The sequence below is a fragment of the Macaca thibetana genome, chromosome 7, assembly GCF_024542745.1.
Source record: "Macaca thibetana thibetana isolate TM-01 chromosome 7, ASM2454274v1, whole genome shotgun sequence".
NCBI classification, from domain to species: domain Eukaryota; kingdom Metazoa; phylum Chordata; class Mammalia; order Primates; family Cercopithecidae; genus Macaca; species Macaca thibetana.
In genome coordinates, this window is record NC_065584.1 from 134,814,929 (window position 1) to 134,832,577 (window position 17,649).

Genomic DNA, 17,649 nt, shown 5'->3' on the forward strand with positions numbered 1-17,649 from the left:
TTTCCTGATTGTGGGGTGGGGGTTCAAGTTGTAACAATTACTGAGAGAAGGGTGTTAAAATATTTAACTGTATCTATTTATGCCTTCAGTTCTCTCAGTTTTTGTTTCATGTATTTTGAAATTCTGTTTTTAGGCACATAAACATTTATGGCCCTTTTGGTTTCTTGATGAATTGACCTTTTTATCATTATGTCCCTCTTAACCTCTGGGAATACTTTTTTTTTTTTTGAGACAGGGTCTCACTCTGTCATGAAGGCTGGAGTCTAGTGGCATGATCTTGGCTCACTGCAACTTCCACCCCCAAGATCAAGCGATCCTCCCACCTCAGCCTCCCCACGTAGCTGGGACTACAGGCACACACCACCACGCCTGGCTAATTTTTGTGTTTTTTGGTAGAGATGGAGTTTTACCATGTTGGCCAGGCTGGTCTTGAATTCCTGACTTCAGATGATCCGCCTGCCTTGGCCTCCCAAAGTGCTGGGATTACAGGCATGAGCTGTCACACCCCGCCCTCATCTTCATTCTTACAGGATTCTATGTTGACAGGTTTTAATTTTCCCTTTTGTCACTTCAGAGCTGCTATTCCACTGTCTTCTGGCCTCCATTGTTTCTGATACTAAGCATTTTTTCTGCCTCATTTTCATATTCTTGCTGGAATTCCAGCTATACATACGATAGGCTTTTTGATTTTGTCCAGTGAATCCCTAAGGCTTTGTTCTGTTTTGTTTTGTTTTAATCATTTTCTCTTTGTTTTTCAGATTGGATAATTTTCTTTTTTTTTTCAGACGGAGTCTCACTCTGTCTCACCCTGGCTGGAGTACAGTGGCACACGATCTTGGCTCACTGCAGCCTCCACCTCCCAGGTTCAAGCAATTCTCCTATCTCAGCTTCCCAAGTAGCTGGGACTACAAGTGTGTGCCACACACCTGGCTAATTTTGTATTTCTACTAGAGGTGGGGGTTCACCATGTTGACGAGGCTGTTCTCAAACTCCTGACCTCAGGTGATCCATGCACCTCGGCCTCCCAAAGTGTTGGGATTACAGTTATGAGCCACCACGCCCAGCCTGGATTGAATAATTTTTATCACTCTTTCATCCTTTTTTTCTTTTGAGACAAGGTCTCACTCTGTTGCCCAGGCTAAAGTGCAGTGGTATGACCCTAGCTCACTGCATCCTCAAACTCCTGGGCTCAAGCAATCCCACCTCAGCCTCATAACATCAGTAGAACTACAGGCACACACCTCTGCTCCTGGCTAATTTTATATTTTATAGAGATGGGGTCTTACTATATTGCCCAGGCCAATTCTTCCTTCAAATACTGACTTTACTTTGTCATCTCCAATTTTCTATTGAGTGAATTTTTTTTAGTTACATGTTTCAATTCTAGAATTTCTTCCTTTTTTTTTTTTTTGAGACAGAGTCTCACTCTGTTGTCCAGGTTGGAGTATATAGTGGCGTGAACACAGTTCACTGCAACCTCAGCTTCCTGGCATCAAGTGATTCTGTCACCTTCACCTCCTGAACAGCTGGGACTACAGATGCACACCACCAGCCCAGTTAGTCTTTTTTGTGTTTTTTTGTAGAGACAGGGTTTCACCATGTTTCCCAAGCTGGTCTCAAGCTCTAGGCTCAAGCAGTCCTCCTACCAGGGCCTGCCAAAGTGTTAGGATTCTAGGCATGAGCCACTGCGCCCAGCCCAATTCTAGAATTTTGATGTGGTTCTTTTTTATAGTGTCTATTATTTTTTTGCAGAGATTTCCTATTTGTTCATTTATTGCAAGCACATTTTCATTTATGCCCTTGAGCATAGTTGTAACAGCTGCTCTAAAATCTTTGTATGCTAAATGCATCATCTTAGAGTCAGTATGCAGTGCCTTTTCTTTTGTTGTTGTCCTATTTTTCTTTTTTTGGTACTAGTAACTTTGGACATTGTGAATGATAAATTTATAGGCTCTGCACTCTTCTTTGGTCCTCTGAATAGTAGTCATTGTTGTCGTCGTTGTTGTTGTTGTTTTGTCCCAATAAGCAGTTAACTTCGCTATACTCAAACGAAAAGTTTTCTGTCTTGTCTATGGTAAGTGGCAACTGACATTCTTTTCAATTCTTTTAGACTTAGCTGGTCGCCTTAGTATCTTTCCCAGGTGTGCTTAATTCAGGTGTCAGCTGGCAATTTGGGCAAGTCTATACAAAGAATTTGGAACTCTGGTTCTCTGGGATTGGGGTTTCTATTGGAATTTTAGCTGTTTTCAGCACTGAGGCCTGCCTTAAGTGTGAAACCATAAAAAATGGGAATCTTACTAATGCCCTTCGTTTCTTTCAAGTGTCAACCCCATCTACTTTCTTCCTGATTATGGCAGTTTTCCAATCCTTCAGGTAGTTGTAGGTCATCCAGAGGTTATAGTTGTGAGCGGTTCAGAACAATGGAAACTACTAAGCCATTACCAAAATTAGAATTCTCTCTCCTACCTTTATTTTTTAAAGGATAGCATTTTTAAAATAGTGTGTCATAATCACCATGTTCCTATCAATATTAGTGATCATTTCAGTCAATGGAATAAATAACTCAGAAGGAATTGCTAAGCATAAAGATAGAAATTAACTTCTTAGGCCAGGCAGGGTGGCTTATGACTGTACTCCCAGCACTTTGGGAGGCCAAGGTAGACTGATCACGAGGTCAGGAGTTCAAGACCAGCATAGCCAACATAATGAAACCCCGTCTCTACTAAAAATACAAAAAAATTAGCGGGCCATGGTGGTGGGAACTTGGAATCCCAGCTACTTGGGAGGTGGAGGCAAGGAGAAACACTTGAACCTGAGAGGCGGAGGTTGCAGTGAGCCGAGATCCCGCCACTGCACTCAAGCCCGGGTGACAGTGTGAAACTGTCTCAAAAAAAAAAAAAAAAAAAAAAAAAAATTAACTGCTTAATGGCTGGACATGGTGGCTCACACCTGTAATCCCAGCACTTTGGAAGGCCAAGGAGGGTGAATCACCTTAGGCCAGGAGTTCAAGACCAGCTTGGTCAACATGGTGAGACCCCTTTTCTACTAAAAATGCAAAAATTAGCTGGGCACAGTGGCATGCACCCGTAATCCCAGCTACTCAGGAGGCTGAGGCAGGAGAATTGCTTGAACCCAGAAGGTGGAGGTTGCAGTGAGCTGAGATCATGCCTTTGCACTCCAGCCTGGGCGACAGAGCAAGACTCCATCAAAAAAAAAAAAAAAGGAAATTAACTGCTCAGATATTTAGAGGAGAAGCCCTATTTTCCTAATATTTCTTTCACTTGAGGAATAACACAGCTTTGTGTGACATGCTAATTTCTTCTACAAGAGCTAAAGATGTAATTCTTGTTCGGTGCATGAATGATCTTATTGATAGATGGCACATTTTTGGTCACTATTAACATGATGTTGAAAATGTGTGGTACCAAATAATTTTGAGTTCAGAAGTCGTCTTTAAAGTAAACTTAAAATTTTAAATATGTGAAGCTGGCACAATTCTTTGAATAGTCACCTTTTCTATATAGTTTTTTCTGTTTATTTAGAAATTTTTCATTTTGGAGTATTCACTCAAAAGAGCATATAAGGCTGGGTACGGTGACTCACACCTGTAATCCCAGCACTTTGGGAGGCCGAGACGGGTGGATCACCGGACGTCAGGAGTTCAAGATCAGCCTGGCCAACATAGTGAAACCCTGTCTCTACTAAAAATACAAAAATTAGGTGGGTGTGGTGGCACACACCTGTAGTCCCAGGTACTTGGGAGGTTGAGGCAGGAGAATCACTTGAACCCAGGAGGCAGAGGTTGCAGTGAGCCGAGATCACGCGACTGTACCCCAGCCTGGGTGACAGAGTGAGACTGTGTCTCAAAAGAGAAAAAAAAAAAAAAAAACACAGCCAGCCACAGTGGCTCACACCTGTAATCCCAGCACTTTGGGTGGCCGAGGCAGGTGAGTCACCTGAGGTTAGGAGTTTGAGACAAGCCTGGCCACATGATGAAACCCTGTCTCTACTAAAAACACAAAAATTAGCCAGGCATGGTGGTGTGTGCCTGTAGTCCCAGCTACTCAGTAGTCTTGAGTCAGGAGAATTACTTGAACCTGGGAGATGGAGGTTGCAGTGAACTGAGATTGCGCCAATGCACTCCATCCTAGGCGACAGTGAGATTCTGTCTCAAAAAAAAAGAAAGAAAAGAAAAAAAGAGCATATAAAATGTAAAGATACAATGAATAATAATAAAATGGAAACTATTGATTCATCTTTTACTAATTATTGACCCTAGTCAATTATTTATTTTTTTCCTTGTTCTGTCTTCTCTTTCTCTGTCTTTAAATTTGAAACTCACAGGCATTGCCGAGCATTGATAATTAGGGCAAACAAGATTGCAGGTCTATGGTAACATACAGTCTGTCCTGGCAATAATAGCAAACATTGCCATTCATTCATTCATTCATTTATTTATTTAGAGATGGAATCTCACTCTGTTACCCAGGCTGGAGTGCAGTCACATGATCTTGGCTCACTGCATCCTCTGCCTTCCCAGTTCAAGTGATTCTCCTGCCTCAGCCTCCCAAGTAGCTGGGATTACAGATATGCGCCACCACGCCTGGCTAATTTTGTATTTTTAGTAGTGATGGGGTTTCACCATGTTGGTCAGGCTGGTCTCGAACTCCTGACCTCACATGATCCTCCTGCCTTGGCCTCCCAAAGTCCTGGGATTGCAGATGTGAGCCACCGCACTCAGCCACCTATAATTTAGTAGGGAATAGTTCTAAATTCCTTGGATATCTGCTAACTGTAGTTCAGATAACTGTTTAACTGCCAACAAGTTGGAAATTTCAGTGAAGTCATCCTTTAAAAAAACGTAACTTGGGACTTTGGTAATACTTTCCACTGCTTTTTGAATGCTCCTTTTTACAGTTTTATCCTAAATTATAAAGTAAGTGTGATATTTGGGCTGTTTCTTTTGCCGAAAGAATTAGGATTTTTTCTTTGAAAAGCAAATTGCAGCAGATTTGAATCAATATAAAAGGTTGAAATTAGTAGGAGAGAAAGCAAAAAGGACTAAATAACTTCAACTTGAGAACATACAGTTTTTTTTTAAGAGTTCTGGGCAATTTGAAGTAAATCCACAAATGACCTCAGGCGGCAGATGTGTGAATTGTGGTGGAGGGAGAAAGCATGTAGCCATGAAATAACTCAAGGCAGGATACTAATTTTACAGAACTGAAACTCTAATTTCCACAATTAACGCCAATAAAAGACAATCTTGACTTATTTTTTCAACTAGATATGAAGAAGCCGAAGTCCGGAAAAAACTTGAGGAAAAGGACAGGCAGGAGGAAGCACAGCGGCTACAACAGAAAAGACAGGAAACAGGAAGAGAGGATGGTGGCACGTTGGCTAAAGGTTCTTTGGAGAATGTATTGGATTCCAAAGACAAAACCCAAAAGGTATTTCAAATTTAATGTGAGTTAAAAGACCATTTCTGCTTATCAGATGATTTGCTTAAAAAGAGTTGAGATACCACTATAAAGTTCTTTTAGGCAACAAGGATAAAATTTAATGTTTTAATTAGAAATTTATTTAAGGCTGGGCATGGTGGCTCACGCCTGTAATCCCAGCACTTTGGGAGGCCGAGGCAAGCAGATCACCTGAGGCCAGGAGCTCGAAACCAGCCTGGCCAACGTAGTGAAACCCGATGTCTACTAAAAATACAAAAGTTAGCTGGATATGGTGGCGTGCGCCTGTAGTCCCAGCTACTAGAGAGGCTGAGGTGAGAGAATCACTTGAACCCGGGAGGCAAAGGCTGCAGTGAGCCGAGATCGTACCATTGCACTCCAGCCTGGGCAACAGAGCAACTCTGTCTCAAAAAAAAGAAAATAATTTGAATTAAATATTCTAGCCTCAGTTGACTTCAGATTTTTCTATGAATTTCTATAGCAATATTTTCTGTGCATTAATTCGTTTTTTAGCAGACATTATAAACTTAATTAGAGCAATAGAAAGATCATTTGAGCTGAGCTGTGATTTATTATATCTGCATCTGGTCCTGTGTCAAAACTTTTTTAACCACTCTGGGACTGTTTTCTTGTTTCCCAAATTATAGTATTGAAATAGACGATTTTTAAGTTTCTTCTTTCTAATCATGTAATTTACATTAAAAGATTTAGTATACTACTTTGGTACCAAGGCTTTTATCTGTTTCTGAGGTCTCATTCTTTTCATTCTTTTTCCTTTGCTTTCTCCTCCTTTTTCTCCCCCAGTTTTCCCCTTTTTCTCTCTCTCTCTCTCTCTCTTTTTTTTTTTTTTTTTTTTTGAGACAGTCTCATTCTTGTCGCACAGGCTGGAGTGCAATGGCGTGATCTTGGCTCACTGCAACTTCCACCTCCTGGGTTCAAGCGATTCTCCTGCCTCAGCTTCCCAAGTAGCTGGGATTACACCCGCCACCACACTCGGCTAATTTTTGTATTTTTAGTAGAGACAGGGTTTCACCATGTTGGCCAGGCTGGTCTCCAACTCCTGACCTCCAGTGATCTGCCCGCCTCAGCCTCCCAAAGTGCTGGGATTACAGACCTGAGCCACCGCGCCTGACTCTTTTTTTTTTGAGACAGAGTTTCACTCTGTTGCCCAGGCTGGAGTATAGTGGTGGGATCTCAGCTTGCTGCAACCTCTGCTTGCTGGGTTCAACTAAATCTCCTAGGCCTCAGCCTCCTGAGTAGCTGGGATTACAGGCACCCACGACTACCCCCAGCTAATTTTCGTATTTTTAGTAGAGATGGGGTTTCACCATGTTGGCCAGGCTGTTCTTGAACTTCTGACCTTAAGCAGTCTGCCCACCTTGGCCTCCCAAAGTGCTGAGATTACAGGAGTGAGCCACCGTGCCTGGCTTCTCTCCCATTTTTTCTCATCTGTTTAGTGACTACTTGTCTTTTCAGCTACATCATCTCTTTGCCAAAAGCCATCAGTGACTTAGTCTGTAGCTGCCAGCTATCACTGTACCTCCCTTCCTTTACCTCCTCGGAAACTATCTTTCCTAAAATATAAGTTGAAATCCATGGGAAAATTTCTGCTTTGATTTTTTTCTTAGGCATTTTGTAGCTTTTAGTTATCATTCCGTGTGGATCATCATCCCTTTCATGAAAAAGTCATTGTTGCCTGGGTGTGGTGGTTCACACCTGTAATCCCAGCACTTTGGGAGGCCAACGTGGATGGGTCATTTGAGTCCAGGAATTTGAGACCAGCCTGGGCAACATGGAAAAACCCCGTCTCTACAAACTTTTTTTTTTTTTAAATGGCGTTTCACTCTTGTTGCCCAGGCTGGAGTGCAGTGGTGCAGTCTCAGCTCACTGCAACCTCCACCTCCCGGGTTCAAGCGATTCTCCTCCCTCAGCCTTCCAAGTAACTGGAATTATAGGCATGCACCACCATGCCCGGCTAATTTTACATTTTTAGTAGAGACAAGGTTTCTCCATGTTGGTCAGGCTGGTCTTGAACTCCCAACCTCAGGTGACCCGCCCACCTTGGCCTCCCAAAGTGTTGGGATTACAGGGGTGAGCCACCACGCCTGGCCTCTACAAACATTTTTTTTAAAAAATTAGCCAGTTGTGGTAGTGCACACCTGTAGTCCCAGCTACTCAGGAGGCTGAGGTGGGAGGATCACTTGAGCCCAGGAGGTTCAGGCTGCAGTGATCATGCATCTGCACTCCAGCTTGAGCATTAGAGTGAGACCCTATCTCAAAAAAAAAGGTCTAAGTGGGTCCTTTGTTTCCGCATCTGTAAAATGAGTTAGTACCTTACAGGATTATCCCATGTTGTCTTGGTTAAAAAATGTAAACTACATAGGCCGGGCACGGTGGCTCACGCCTATAATCCCAGCACTTTTGGAGGCTGAGGCAGGCGGATAACAAGGTTAAGAGATCAAGACTATCCTGGCCAACATGGCAAAACCCCATCTCTACTGAAAATACAAAAATTAGCTGGGCGTATAGCACGCGCCTGTAGTCCCAGCTACTCGGGAGGCTGAGGCAGGAGAATTGCTTGAATCCAGGAGGCGGAGGTGGCATTGCAATCCAGCCTGGCAACAGAGCGAGACTCCGTCTCAAAAAAAAAGAAAAAAATAAACTACATAAGCAATACTTTGTATTAGTTCATTTTGCTTTAATTATGTGGTGGAGGACACTGAATTGGATAGCCAGAATTTTTGTTTAATTGTAAGAAGTACTTTCTAATCAAATTAAATATTAAATTTCTGTAGCAGTTTGTGCTGTTAAATTGTATTTGGTCTTTAAATGAAGTAAATTTTGAGGAAAAGTTCTATGATTCTGAAAGGTTGCTAGTTATTTTAGTTGTTGTCTATTGCCAAAGAAATCTTTTATTATCATTATTATTCGTCCGCATTTTTATAAAAAGCCAGTACTCTGCACACTTCCTTTCTTAGAGTTTACGTTTAAGTGAAGTAAATGAAGTATTAAAGTTGAATTTTTTGTGTCTATGAAAGTTGAAACTTTTTTTCCCCCCTATTCAATAGAGCAATGGTGAAAAGAATGAAAAATGTGAGACCAAAGAGAAAGGTAAGTGTGTACAGAAAGAGGAAGTTGTCTTAGGTTCTGACTGAGATCTTTTGATCAGAATAAGCATCAGGTTTTATACAGTGAGATTGTCAGCATTGTTGTCTAATCTCTGTGTAAGCTTCATCATTTTTCCTGGTCTGTCCGATTATACTGAAAATGTCTGAGGTTATTTTTATGTATTTATGGGGGATATTTTATGAATAATTTTAACCTTACATGTTAAACTGGTAATAGGCAGTTGAAAAATGTCAAAACCAAAGCTTGTACTTGTTTTCTTTTCAAGATGCAGTTTAGCAATAATGGCTAAGAGCATGGACTCTCAGTTTGAATACTGGTTCCCCCTCTCCCTTTCTGCGTAGTTTTCAGCATGTTACTTAAACATTCTACCTTTGTTTCCCTGTCTGTAAAGTGGAGATAATAATAGTACTTATTTCATAGGGTTGTTGTGAGAGTTGAATGAACTAATATATGTAAATTCTTAGAATACATGGTAAACTTTAAGTAGGACTTATTATCATTTATGACTAGGTTGTAGATTTAATTTTTTCTCCCCACATCCATTCTGTGGTCAAAGACTAAATTATTTAAGAGTCATTTACCATCCCCCTTAAAAAAAAAATCCAGGCCAGGTGCAGTGGCTCATGCCTGTAATCCCAGCACTTTGGGAGACTCAAGCAGGAGGATTGCTTGAGCCCAGGAGTTCAAAACCAGCCTAGGTAACATGGTGAAACCCCTGTCTCTACAAAAAATACAAAAATTAGCTGGGTGTGGTGGTGCACGCCTGTAGTCCCATCTACTTAGGAGGTTGAGGTGGGAGAATTACTTGAGCCCAGGAGGTTGAGGCCTCAGTGAGCCGTGATCACACCATTATACTCCAGCCTATGACAGTGAGACCCTGTCTCAACTCCAAACCAGTAATATGGAAGTTATCCATAGGTGGTGTTGACGCTCTAGTGACAAATATGTGACCTAAACAAGACAGCAAATTCTCTTCATCTACTAGAGACATTTTCCTCTCAGAAAAGGTTTACCTTGTCTACAGCCATAGCACCTAATGTGCCTGATCTCAGAAGTTAAGTGGGATCGGGCCTGGTTAGTACTTGGATCAGAGAAAAGGCTGAATTTAAACATAATTATAGGTAATAGTAAAATCAATTCTGTACTTAAAATATTGCCATACAACAATTATAAAAATAAACTGAGTATGCTATAAGGTACTTCCCTAAAAGTTATTACTGATTCATTCCAAGATTAGTTTTTATGCATTTGTTCCTTTGTATGTCATCCTGCTTAAATGTCCTTCTCAGTGGTTTGTTATCAGCTTTTTTGGTCTGTTTTGTTAGCTTAACACTTGATGGCTAGAGATGGAAGGAGGATGATTATTAGCCGCTATAGGTCTTTTTAGCATAGGAGCTACTGAGACTACTTCTCACAGCTTACTGCTGAAACAGCTTTTTATATAATCTCAACTCTCTTGTAGTGCCTTTTAATCTTTCACTTCAGTAGGGCTAAGGAAAAATAGTAACATAGGGAATATTTATTTTGACAGATTGCTGCCCTTCCCCAAAAGTAAATAAATTAAATATTGCATTAGCTTTACTTAGTTTCCTTTTTGTTAGCCTTCTTAGAAGGTAAAATAATCTTTTTTCCTTCTGGCTGGGAGCTAACAAATGAACATCAAGTAGAATGAGAATTGGCAAATTTTTCTTAAAGGGATAGATAGTAAACATTTTAGGCTTGGGGAACCTTATGGGGTTGGAGAGCCCTGTGGTCTCTGACACAACTATTGATCTCTGCTGTTGCCGTATGAAAAAATGTGTAAACAAACTAGTGTGGCAGTGATCCTGTAAAAACAGATGGCCATAGTTTTCAACCTCCGATGTAGAATAGCAAGCTTTTGACTTGTTATTCTAAGAATACTTGGATATCTAAGTTTTTCGAATAGCTACCATAAGACTGCCATCATAGACTTTTTGAAGTTAGAACCTTTCCAGAATTTTAGAACCATAGATGTTTCTTTCTTCCAGTTAGCATTTTTCTAATGTCTAAATTTTTGAAAACATATTATTTTCCTAAGACACATATATTAATGTCCTTTATTTTATATTGGTAACAGAGTCAATACCAGATGTAGCTGTAAACTCAACAAAGTTTTGATTTTTAAGTCTTTATAAACAGAGCACTGAACTGGTTTCTTGATAAATGTTAAAAACACAAGGCTGGGTGTGTGGTGGCTCACGCCTATAATCCCAGCACTTTGGGAGGCTGAGGTGGGCGGATCACTTGAGGTCAGGAGTTCCAGACCAGCCTAGTCAACATGGTGAAACCCCATATCTACTAAAACTACAAAAATTAGCCAGACTTGGTAACAGCCTATGTTCCTAGCTACTCAGGAGGCTGAGGCAGGAGAATCACTTGAACCTGGGAGGTGGAGGTTGCAGTGAGCCAAGATTGTGCCACTGCTCTCCAGCCTGGGTTACAAAATGAGACCCTATCTCAGGAAAAAAAACAAGTTATATTTAACGTTAGTTTACAAGATAATAAATGGTATGATTGGGTAGTAAATATATGGCATCCATATATATTCAGTATAATTTGCTCTTCTAGAAAAAGCTGTTTGTCCTATGTTTTGTGATGTCAGCACATCTTGTGCTGTTTCTTGTCACTTATACTGTCTCTCTCAATTCCAAGGAGCAATCACAGCAAAGGAACTATACACAATGATGACGGATAAAAACATCAGCTTGATTATAATGGATGCTCGAAGAATGCAGGATTATCAGGATTCCTGTATTTTACATTCTCTCAGTGTTCCTGAAGAAGCCATCAGTCCAGGGTGGGTTACTGTGCAGTAAAGTAGTATGTTGTGTAGTAAGTAGTAAACTGTGGACCTTAGTAAATGTTACTACTTAGGATCCAAGCTAAATGTGATAAAGTAGTCTTTCCTGGTAACCTTTTAGATCTTTGCCTCTTTTTGTGTGTGGGGGTGGGGAGGGGGAGGTGCGTTTTAGGAGCAGAGGTTTTTAATAGGCAAAAGAAAGAGAAAGGAGAACAACTCTCTCACTTGGGAGAGTGAGGGGTGCCCAAATGGGACTTCCCTAAATCTTGGCTTTTTAAAGACACACTTGACCCTTTTTGAAGGTTGAAGTTACGGATTTGCTAACTTTTTATTTGGCTAGTTTTCTCCTGTTTGTGATATTTAGAGTCTTATCAAAAGACAAATGAAGTTGCCTTTTCCCTCTCTCCCCAAGTGTTTGTTAACTGATTTTTCCTGTTATTTTCTGTTTATAAGCATGTGAATCATATGTACCAAATTGATTAAAATTGTGAACTAATTGAATTGTTTTACATATTGAAATTCCCTATATTATCTGTGATAGAAGCTATACAAATACTTTGTGTGTGTGTGCTTAAGTTAAAAGAGTATAGTTTCTAATGCCAGACTCTATTCAAGTAACTATCACTTACTAATTGCATTATTACTAGCTAGTGACCTAACATTTCTAAGCTTGTGTTTCCATCTGTAAAATGGGGATAATAGTAGAACCTATCTTACAGAGGTTTCAGGAGATTTAAATGAGAAACATTATATACACACACACACAGACTTTAGCACAGGTCCTGGCATGAGTAAGGACTTAATTTAAAATTTTTTCTTTCTTTTTTGGTAAGAAGGCCTTTAACCTATAAAATAATTTAAAGTGACTTGCATGGGTATATTGTATATTGGAAATCATGGCATAGTGGCAGAGCTAAACCTCCAGATACAGGGCTATTTCACTGTTTCTAGCATTCTTATATAGATCCTGTTACCTCTCTTGGTCTTGGTTTAAAATTATATATTTTTAAAATTAGATAATAAAATCTATATAGTTCCTGGCATATTGTAGATGCTTGATAAATGTTTGACCTGAAGCATAGAGTGGTTTGTAAATAAGCTATTTAAAAATTAGAGCTCTTAGGCCAGGCGCAGTGGCTCACACCTGTAATCCCAGCACTTTGGGAGGCCGAGGCAGGTGGATCACTTGAGGTCAGGAGTTCCAGACCAGCCTGGCCAACATGGTGAAACCCCATCTCTATTAAAAATACTTTAGCCACCTCGCCCGGCTAGTTTTTTGTATTTCTTAATAGAGACGGGGTTTCAAAAAAAAAAAAAATACTTTAGCCAGGAGTGGTGGCGGGCACCTATAATCCCAGCTACTTGGGAGGCTAAGGCAGGAGAATAGCATGAACTTGGGAGGCGGAGGTTGCAGTGAGCCGAGATCACACCACTGCACTCCAGCCTGGGCTACAGAGGGAGACTCCGTCTCATAAAAAAAAAAAAAAACAAACAACAACTCTTTGAGAAAGACGCTGTCAAAGGTGGTGCTGAGCTGTGGTCAGCCCGCTCCTGCTCCTGCTCCTGCCGCACTGCTGTTGCTCTCGCTGAGGAACCAGTCGGTCCGGAAGCCACGCAGCACCCGTGGCTTTTAAAGATACTGGAAAAACACCCGGGGAGCTGGAGGTGGCAGTTCACTGATTTAGAATCACTCTTTATGAGCCGCAGCATAAAATCCCTGGAGAAGGTGTGTGTTCACTTGATCAGAGGAGCAAAGAACAAGAATCTCAAAGTGAAAGAACCAGTTCAAATGCCTACTAAGACTTTGAGAATCGCTACAAGAAAAACTCCTTTTGGTGACGGTTCTAAGACATGGGATCATTTCCAGATGAGAATCCACAAACAACTCATTAACTTGCACATCCGTTCTGAGATTGTTAAGCAGATTACCTCCTTCAGTATTGAGTCAGGAGTTCAGGTGGAAGTTCCTATTGGAGATGCTTAAGTCAACTATTTTAATAAATTGATGACCAGTTGTTAAAAAAAGAAAAATTAGAGTGCTCAGTCTAATTAAACATGTGAATATATTCCCAGGATTTGAATAGATAAAGTTATAATTAGTCTTTGGGTAATCTAATCTGTATTAATAGAGAGCTGGTGGTCTTTATTATTGAGTTTACATGGAAGTTTTCCAAAATGTGAGATTTGGACTACTATGAAACTCAAGATGATTTTAGGTTGAAGATTAAAGAACAATGAAATGCACACTGAGAAAATTATTCCCTTTTAATTTATGTTACAGTCCTTTTGAGTCAGTTTAAAGGAGTTTCAGTTTGGTGCTAGTACATCTTTTAAATACTTGCTTACCTCTCTAACTGAAGGGAAAAGGTCTCAGAGCTTTCTATAGGTAGCAATACCTACAACTAGCTGATAGTGATTACTGTATTTTTTCATTATCTATTTTTATTTATTTATTTTTGAGACAGGGTCTCACTCTGTGCCTGGGCTGGAGTGCAGTGGCATGATTACGGCTTACTGCAGCCTTGACCTCCTGGGTTCAGGTGATCCTCTCACCTCAGCCTCCTGGGTAGCTGGAACTGCAGGCACACGCCACCATGCCCAGCTAATTTTCGTATTTTTTGTGTAGAGACAGGGTTTTGCCGCATTGCCCAGACAGGTCTCAAACTCCTGGGCTCAAACGATCCTCCCACCATAGCCTCCCAGAGCACTGGGATTATAGATGTGAGCCATTGCATGTGGCCTATCTCGTCTTAAAATTTTAAGCTTTTTATTTTATTGTATTTATTTTAAATTTTTTAATTTTAATTTAATTTAATTAATTTATTTATTTGTTTATTTTTGAGGCAGAGTCTTGCCCTGTCACCCAGGCTGGAGTGCAATGGTGCGATCTCAGCCAACTGCAACCTCTGCCTCCTGGGTTCAAGAGATCCTTCTGCCTCAGCCCCGAGTAGCTGGGATTACAGGCATGCACCACCTTGCCCAGCTAATTTTTTAATTTTTAGTAGACACTGGGTTTCACCATGTTGGCCAGGCTGGTCTTGAGCTCCTGACCTCAAATGATCCACCTGCCTTGGCCTCTCAAAGTGCTGAGATTACAGGTGTGAGCCAGCCACTGTGCCCAGTGTGCCCCGCCCCCCTTTTTTGAGACAGGGTCTCGCTGTGTTGCTCAGGCTGGAGTGCAGTTGTACAATCTTGGCTCAGTGCAACCTCCGCCTCCCGGGTTCAATTGATCCTCATGTCTCATGTCTCAGCCTCCCAAGTGACTGGGATTATAGGTGTGCACCACCACACTGGCTAATTTTTGTGTTTTCAGTAGAGACAGGTTTTCACTGTGTTGGCCAGGCTGGTCTTGAACTCCTGGCCTCAAGTGATCCACCCGCATCGTCTTCCCAAAGTGCTGAGATTACAGGTGTGAGCCACGGTGCCCAGCCTGTTTCTTTTTTAAACTTTTCTTTTAGCTTTGGTGGTACATGTGAAGGTTTGTTACATAGGTAAACGTGTCACAGGGGTTTGTTGTACATACATATTTTATCACCGAGGTATAAGCTCGGTACCCAATAGTTAAATCTTTTCTGCTCCTCTCCCTCCTCTTACACTCCCCCCTCAAGTAGACCCCAGTGTCTGTTGTTTCCTTCTTTGTGTTCTTAAGTTCTTACCATTTAGCTCCCATATTCTTAACTTTTAATACATTATAGTATATATACCGAAGTACTCCTGTCCTAAGCATCTAGCCCAATGAATTTTCATTAACTGAATGCACCCACTTAATTAGCATCCAGACCAAGAAACATAACGTTATCATCCCTCCTGAACCCAGTATACCTCCTGTAAGTTACTACCCGTATACTACTGCCCAAGGAAACCACGAACTTCTAATGGAATATATTTTTTGTCTGCTTTTGTACTTTATATAAATGGAATTTATAATATGTAGTCTTTTATATCTGTCTTCTATACTCAACCTATGTTTGTGACAGTCATCTCTGTTGTGTGTAGTTGTAGTTTGTTCATTCTCATTGCCATATGGTATTCTGTTGTGTGACTGTAGCACAGTTTACTTAAATATTTTATTTATCTTCAGATGTACCTTTTACTTGGATATGATGCTGTTTTTTCATGTATTTAGGGCCATACAATTTCCTATTAAATTTATTTAAGTAAAAAAGTATTTTTTATTTAATTAAATTTAATAAAGGACAAGTAGAGCAGAGTTAAAGCAAATTGTGAAGGTGGTACATAAAAGATAGAAGTTTGAGAAATGTTGGCGGATACTGTCGTTTCCGAAAGTCTTTTCTGTAGAATACTAATCCTGAAAACAGTATTTAGGTAAATATACCCCAGGTTGGAAATAGTCTTTAAGAATATCACGTTTTATTTTTTTTCCTTCTTTGTTGACCAAGCATCCTTCTGATCTGTGTGTATCAGGAGAGGATATTATTAGACAATATTTTATATTTATTCTACTTCTTTACTTCCTAGAAGATATAGTAACAATATTATATAGGAAATGGATTTTAAAATTAAAATGATCTTAATTATTTGGTTTTACTTGTGGATAAAAGTTGTACCAGTCCTGCCCAGCTTGCCAGTATCATCAGTTAAATATTGAAATGCCACTATATACTAAGTGCTTTGCTAAGAATAATATGGAGCTCCTTACCTAGAGGCGTGAATCTGTATTATTCACTCATTCAATTATTAAACCAATTTTTTTTTTTTTTTTGAGATGGAGATCTTGCTCTGTTGCCCAGGCTGGAATGCAGTGGCGTGATCTTGGCTCACTGCAACCTCCACCTCCCGGGTTCAAGCTATTCTCCTGCCTCAGCCTCCCGAGTAGCTGGGACTCCCATCATGCACCACCACTTCTAGCTAATTTTTGTATTTTTAATTAGAGACAGAGTTTCGCCATGTTGGCCAGGCTGGTCTCGAACTCCTGACCTCAGGTGATCCGCCTGTCTTGGCCTCCCAAAGGGCTGGGATTACAGGTGTGAGCCATCACGTCCAGCTGATAAAAACAGTATTCACTGAACACTTTCTATGGGCTGGGTTACTATGTTCTAAGTGCTGGGCTAAGCCATTGAACAGACAAAAAATTGTCTTTGGAGCTTTTAACAGAGAGATGAGATAGGTAAGACACACAATAAAAGCTTGCAGTGTTTAGCTTTTCTTATGTGGAGTGCCGTGGAAATGGGAATGTTGTGTGTGCGTATGCATGTGTGTGTGTTTAGAAAGGCCTCACAGAGAAGTTATTAGCAAATCTTGAAGAAATAAGGGAAATGAGTAATGCAGCTATCTGGGGGAAGAGGATTCCAGACGGAAAAAGCAAGAGCAGAGGCCCTTAGGGAAGAGCATGCCTGGATGAACCAGGAATAACAAGGAAGCTAGTAGCTGGAGTGAGTAAAGGGGGCCAGTAGTTAGAGATGACGACGTTGAGCCTTGGGGGTGTATGTCTGTGGCAGGCCATTGTAAGGACTTTAGCTTTTTTTTTTTTTTGATAACGGAGTCTCGCTCTGTCGCCCAGGCTGAAGTGCAGTGGCACAATCTTGGCTCACTGCAACCTCCACCTCCTGGGTTCAAGCAATTCTCCTGCTTCAGCCTCCTAAGTAGCTGGGATTACAGGTGCCTGCCACCACGCCCGGATAATTTTTGTATGTAGTAGAGATGGGGTTTTACCATGTCGGCCAGACTGGTCTTGAATTCCTGACCTCAGGTGATCCACCCTCCTCGGCCTCCCGAAGTGCTGGGGATTACAGGCATGAGCCACCACGCCCAGCCGGACTTCAGCTTTTATGTGAGCAAACGATGATGTGAACATTGTGCTTTAAGGTAGAGTTGGTGCTATTCACAGTTGACATTTTTAAGAGGCAGCATAACAGAGAACATGTACATGAGCCAGATTGCCTGAATTTTAATTCTGGCTCCACTTATCTTGAGCGAGTCACTTAACCTGTTTGTGCCTCACTTTCCCCAAAATAGAAATAATGTTTGTCTTACAGGATTGTTGTGAAGACACAATGAGTTCAATGAGAATAAAGCATTTAGAACAGTATCTGGCACATGGTAAATGCTATATGTGTTTGTTGAATAAACATCCTGGTATATGGTGGACTATTATACAGGTATAAGAGAACTGAAATATGAATAATATTACCCAGTTTATATTTGGCTGAAAGAGGAGCTCAGATAATTTTCTCTGTTTTCAGTTTTGCTCCCCCCACTTTTTTTTAAAGGGTCAGAATG

General features: G+C 40.8%; 1 protein-coding gene and 1 pseudogene across 4 annotated transcripts in view; both read left to right on the forward strand.

Annotated features, from left to right (window-relative positions):
* USP8 (ubiquitin specific peptidase 8) overlaps positions 1-17,649 on the forward strand; it is a 79,103-nt gene that overhangs the window by 30,726 nt on the left and 30,728 nt on the right. For all 4 annotated transcript variants that reach the window (XM_050797138.1, XM_050797141.1, XM_050797140.1 and 1 more), the window contains exons 5-7: positions 5,288-5,450; positions 8,528-8,570; positions 11,262-11,406. In XM_050797138.1, coding sequence (XP_050653095.1) covers positions 5,288-5,450; positions 8,528-8,570; positions 11,262-11,406 — 351 coding nt within the window. The remainder of the gene's footprint in view (positions 1-5,287; positions 5,451-8,527; positions 8,571-11,261; positions 11,407-17,649) is intronic.
* On the forward strand, positions 11,470-16,896 carry LOC126958391 (40S ribosomal protein S20-like; annotated as a pseudogene).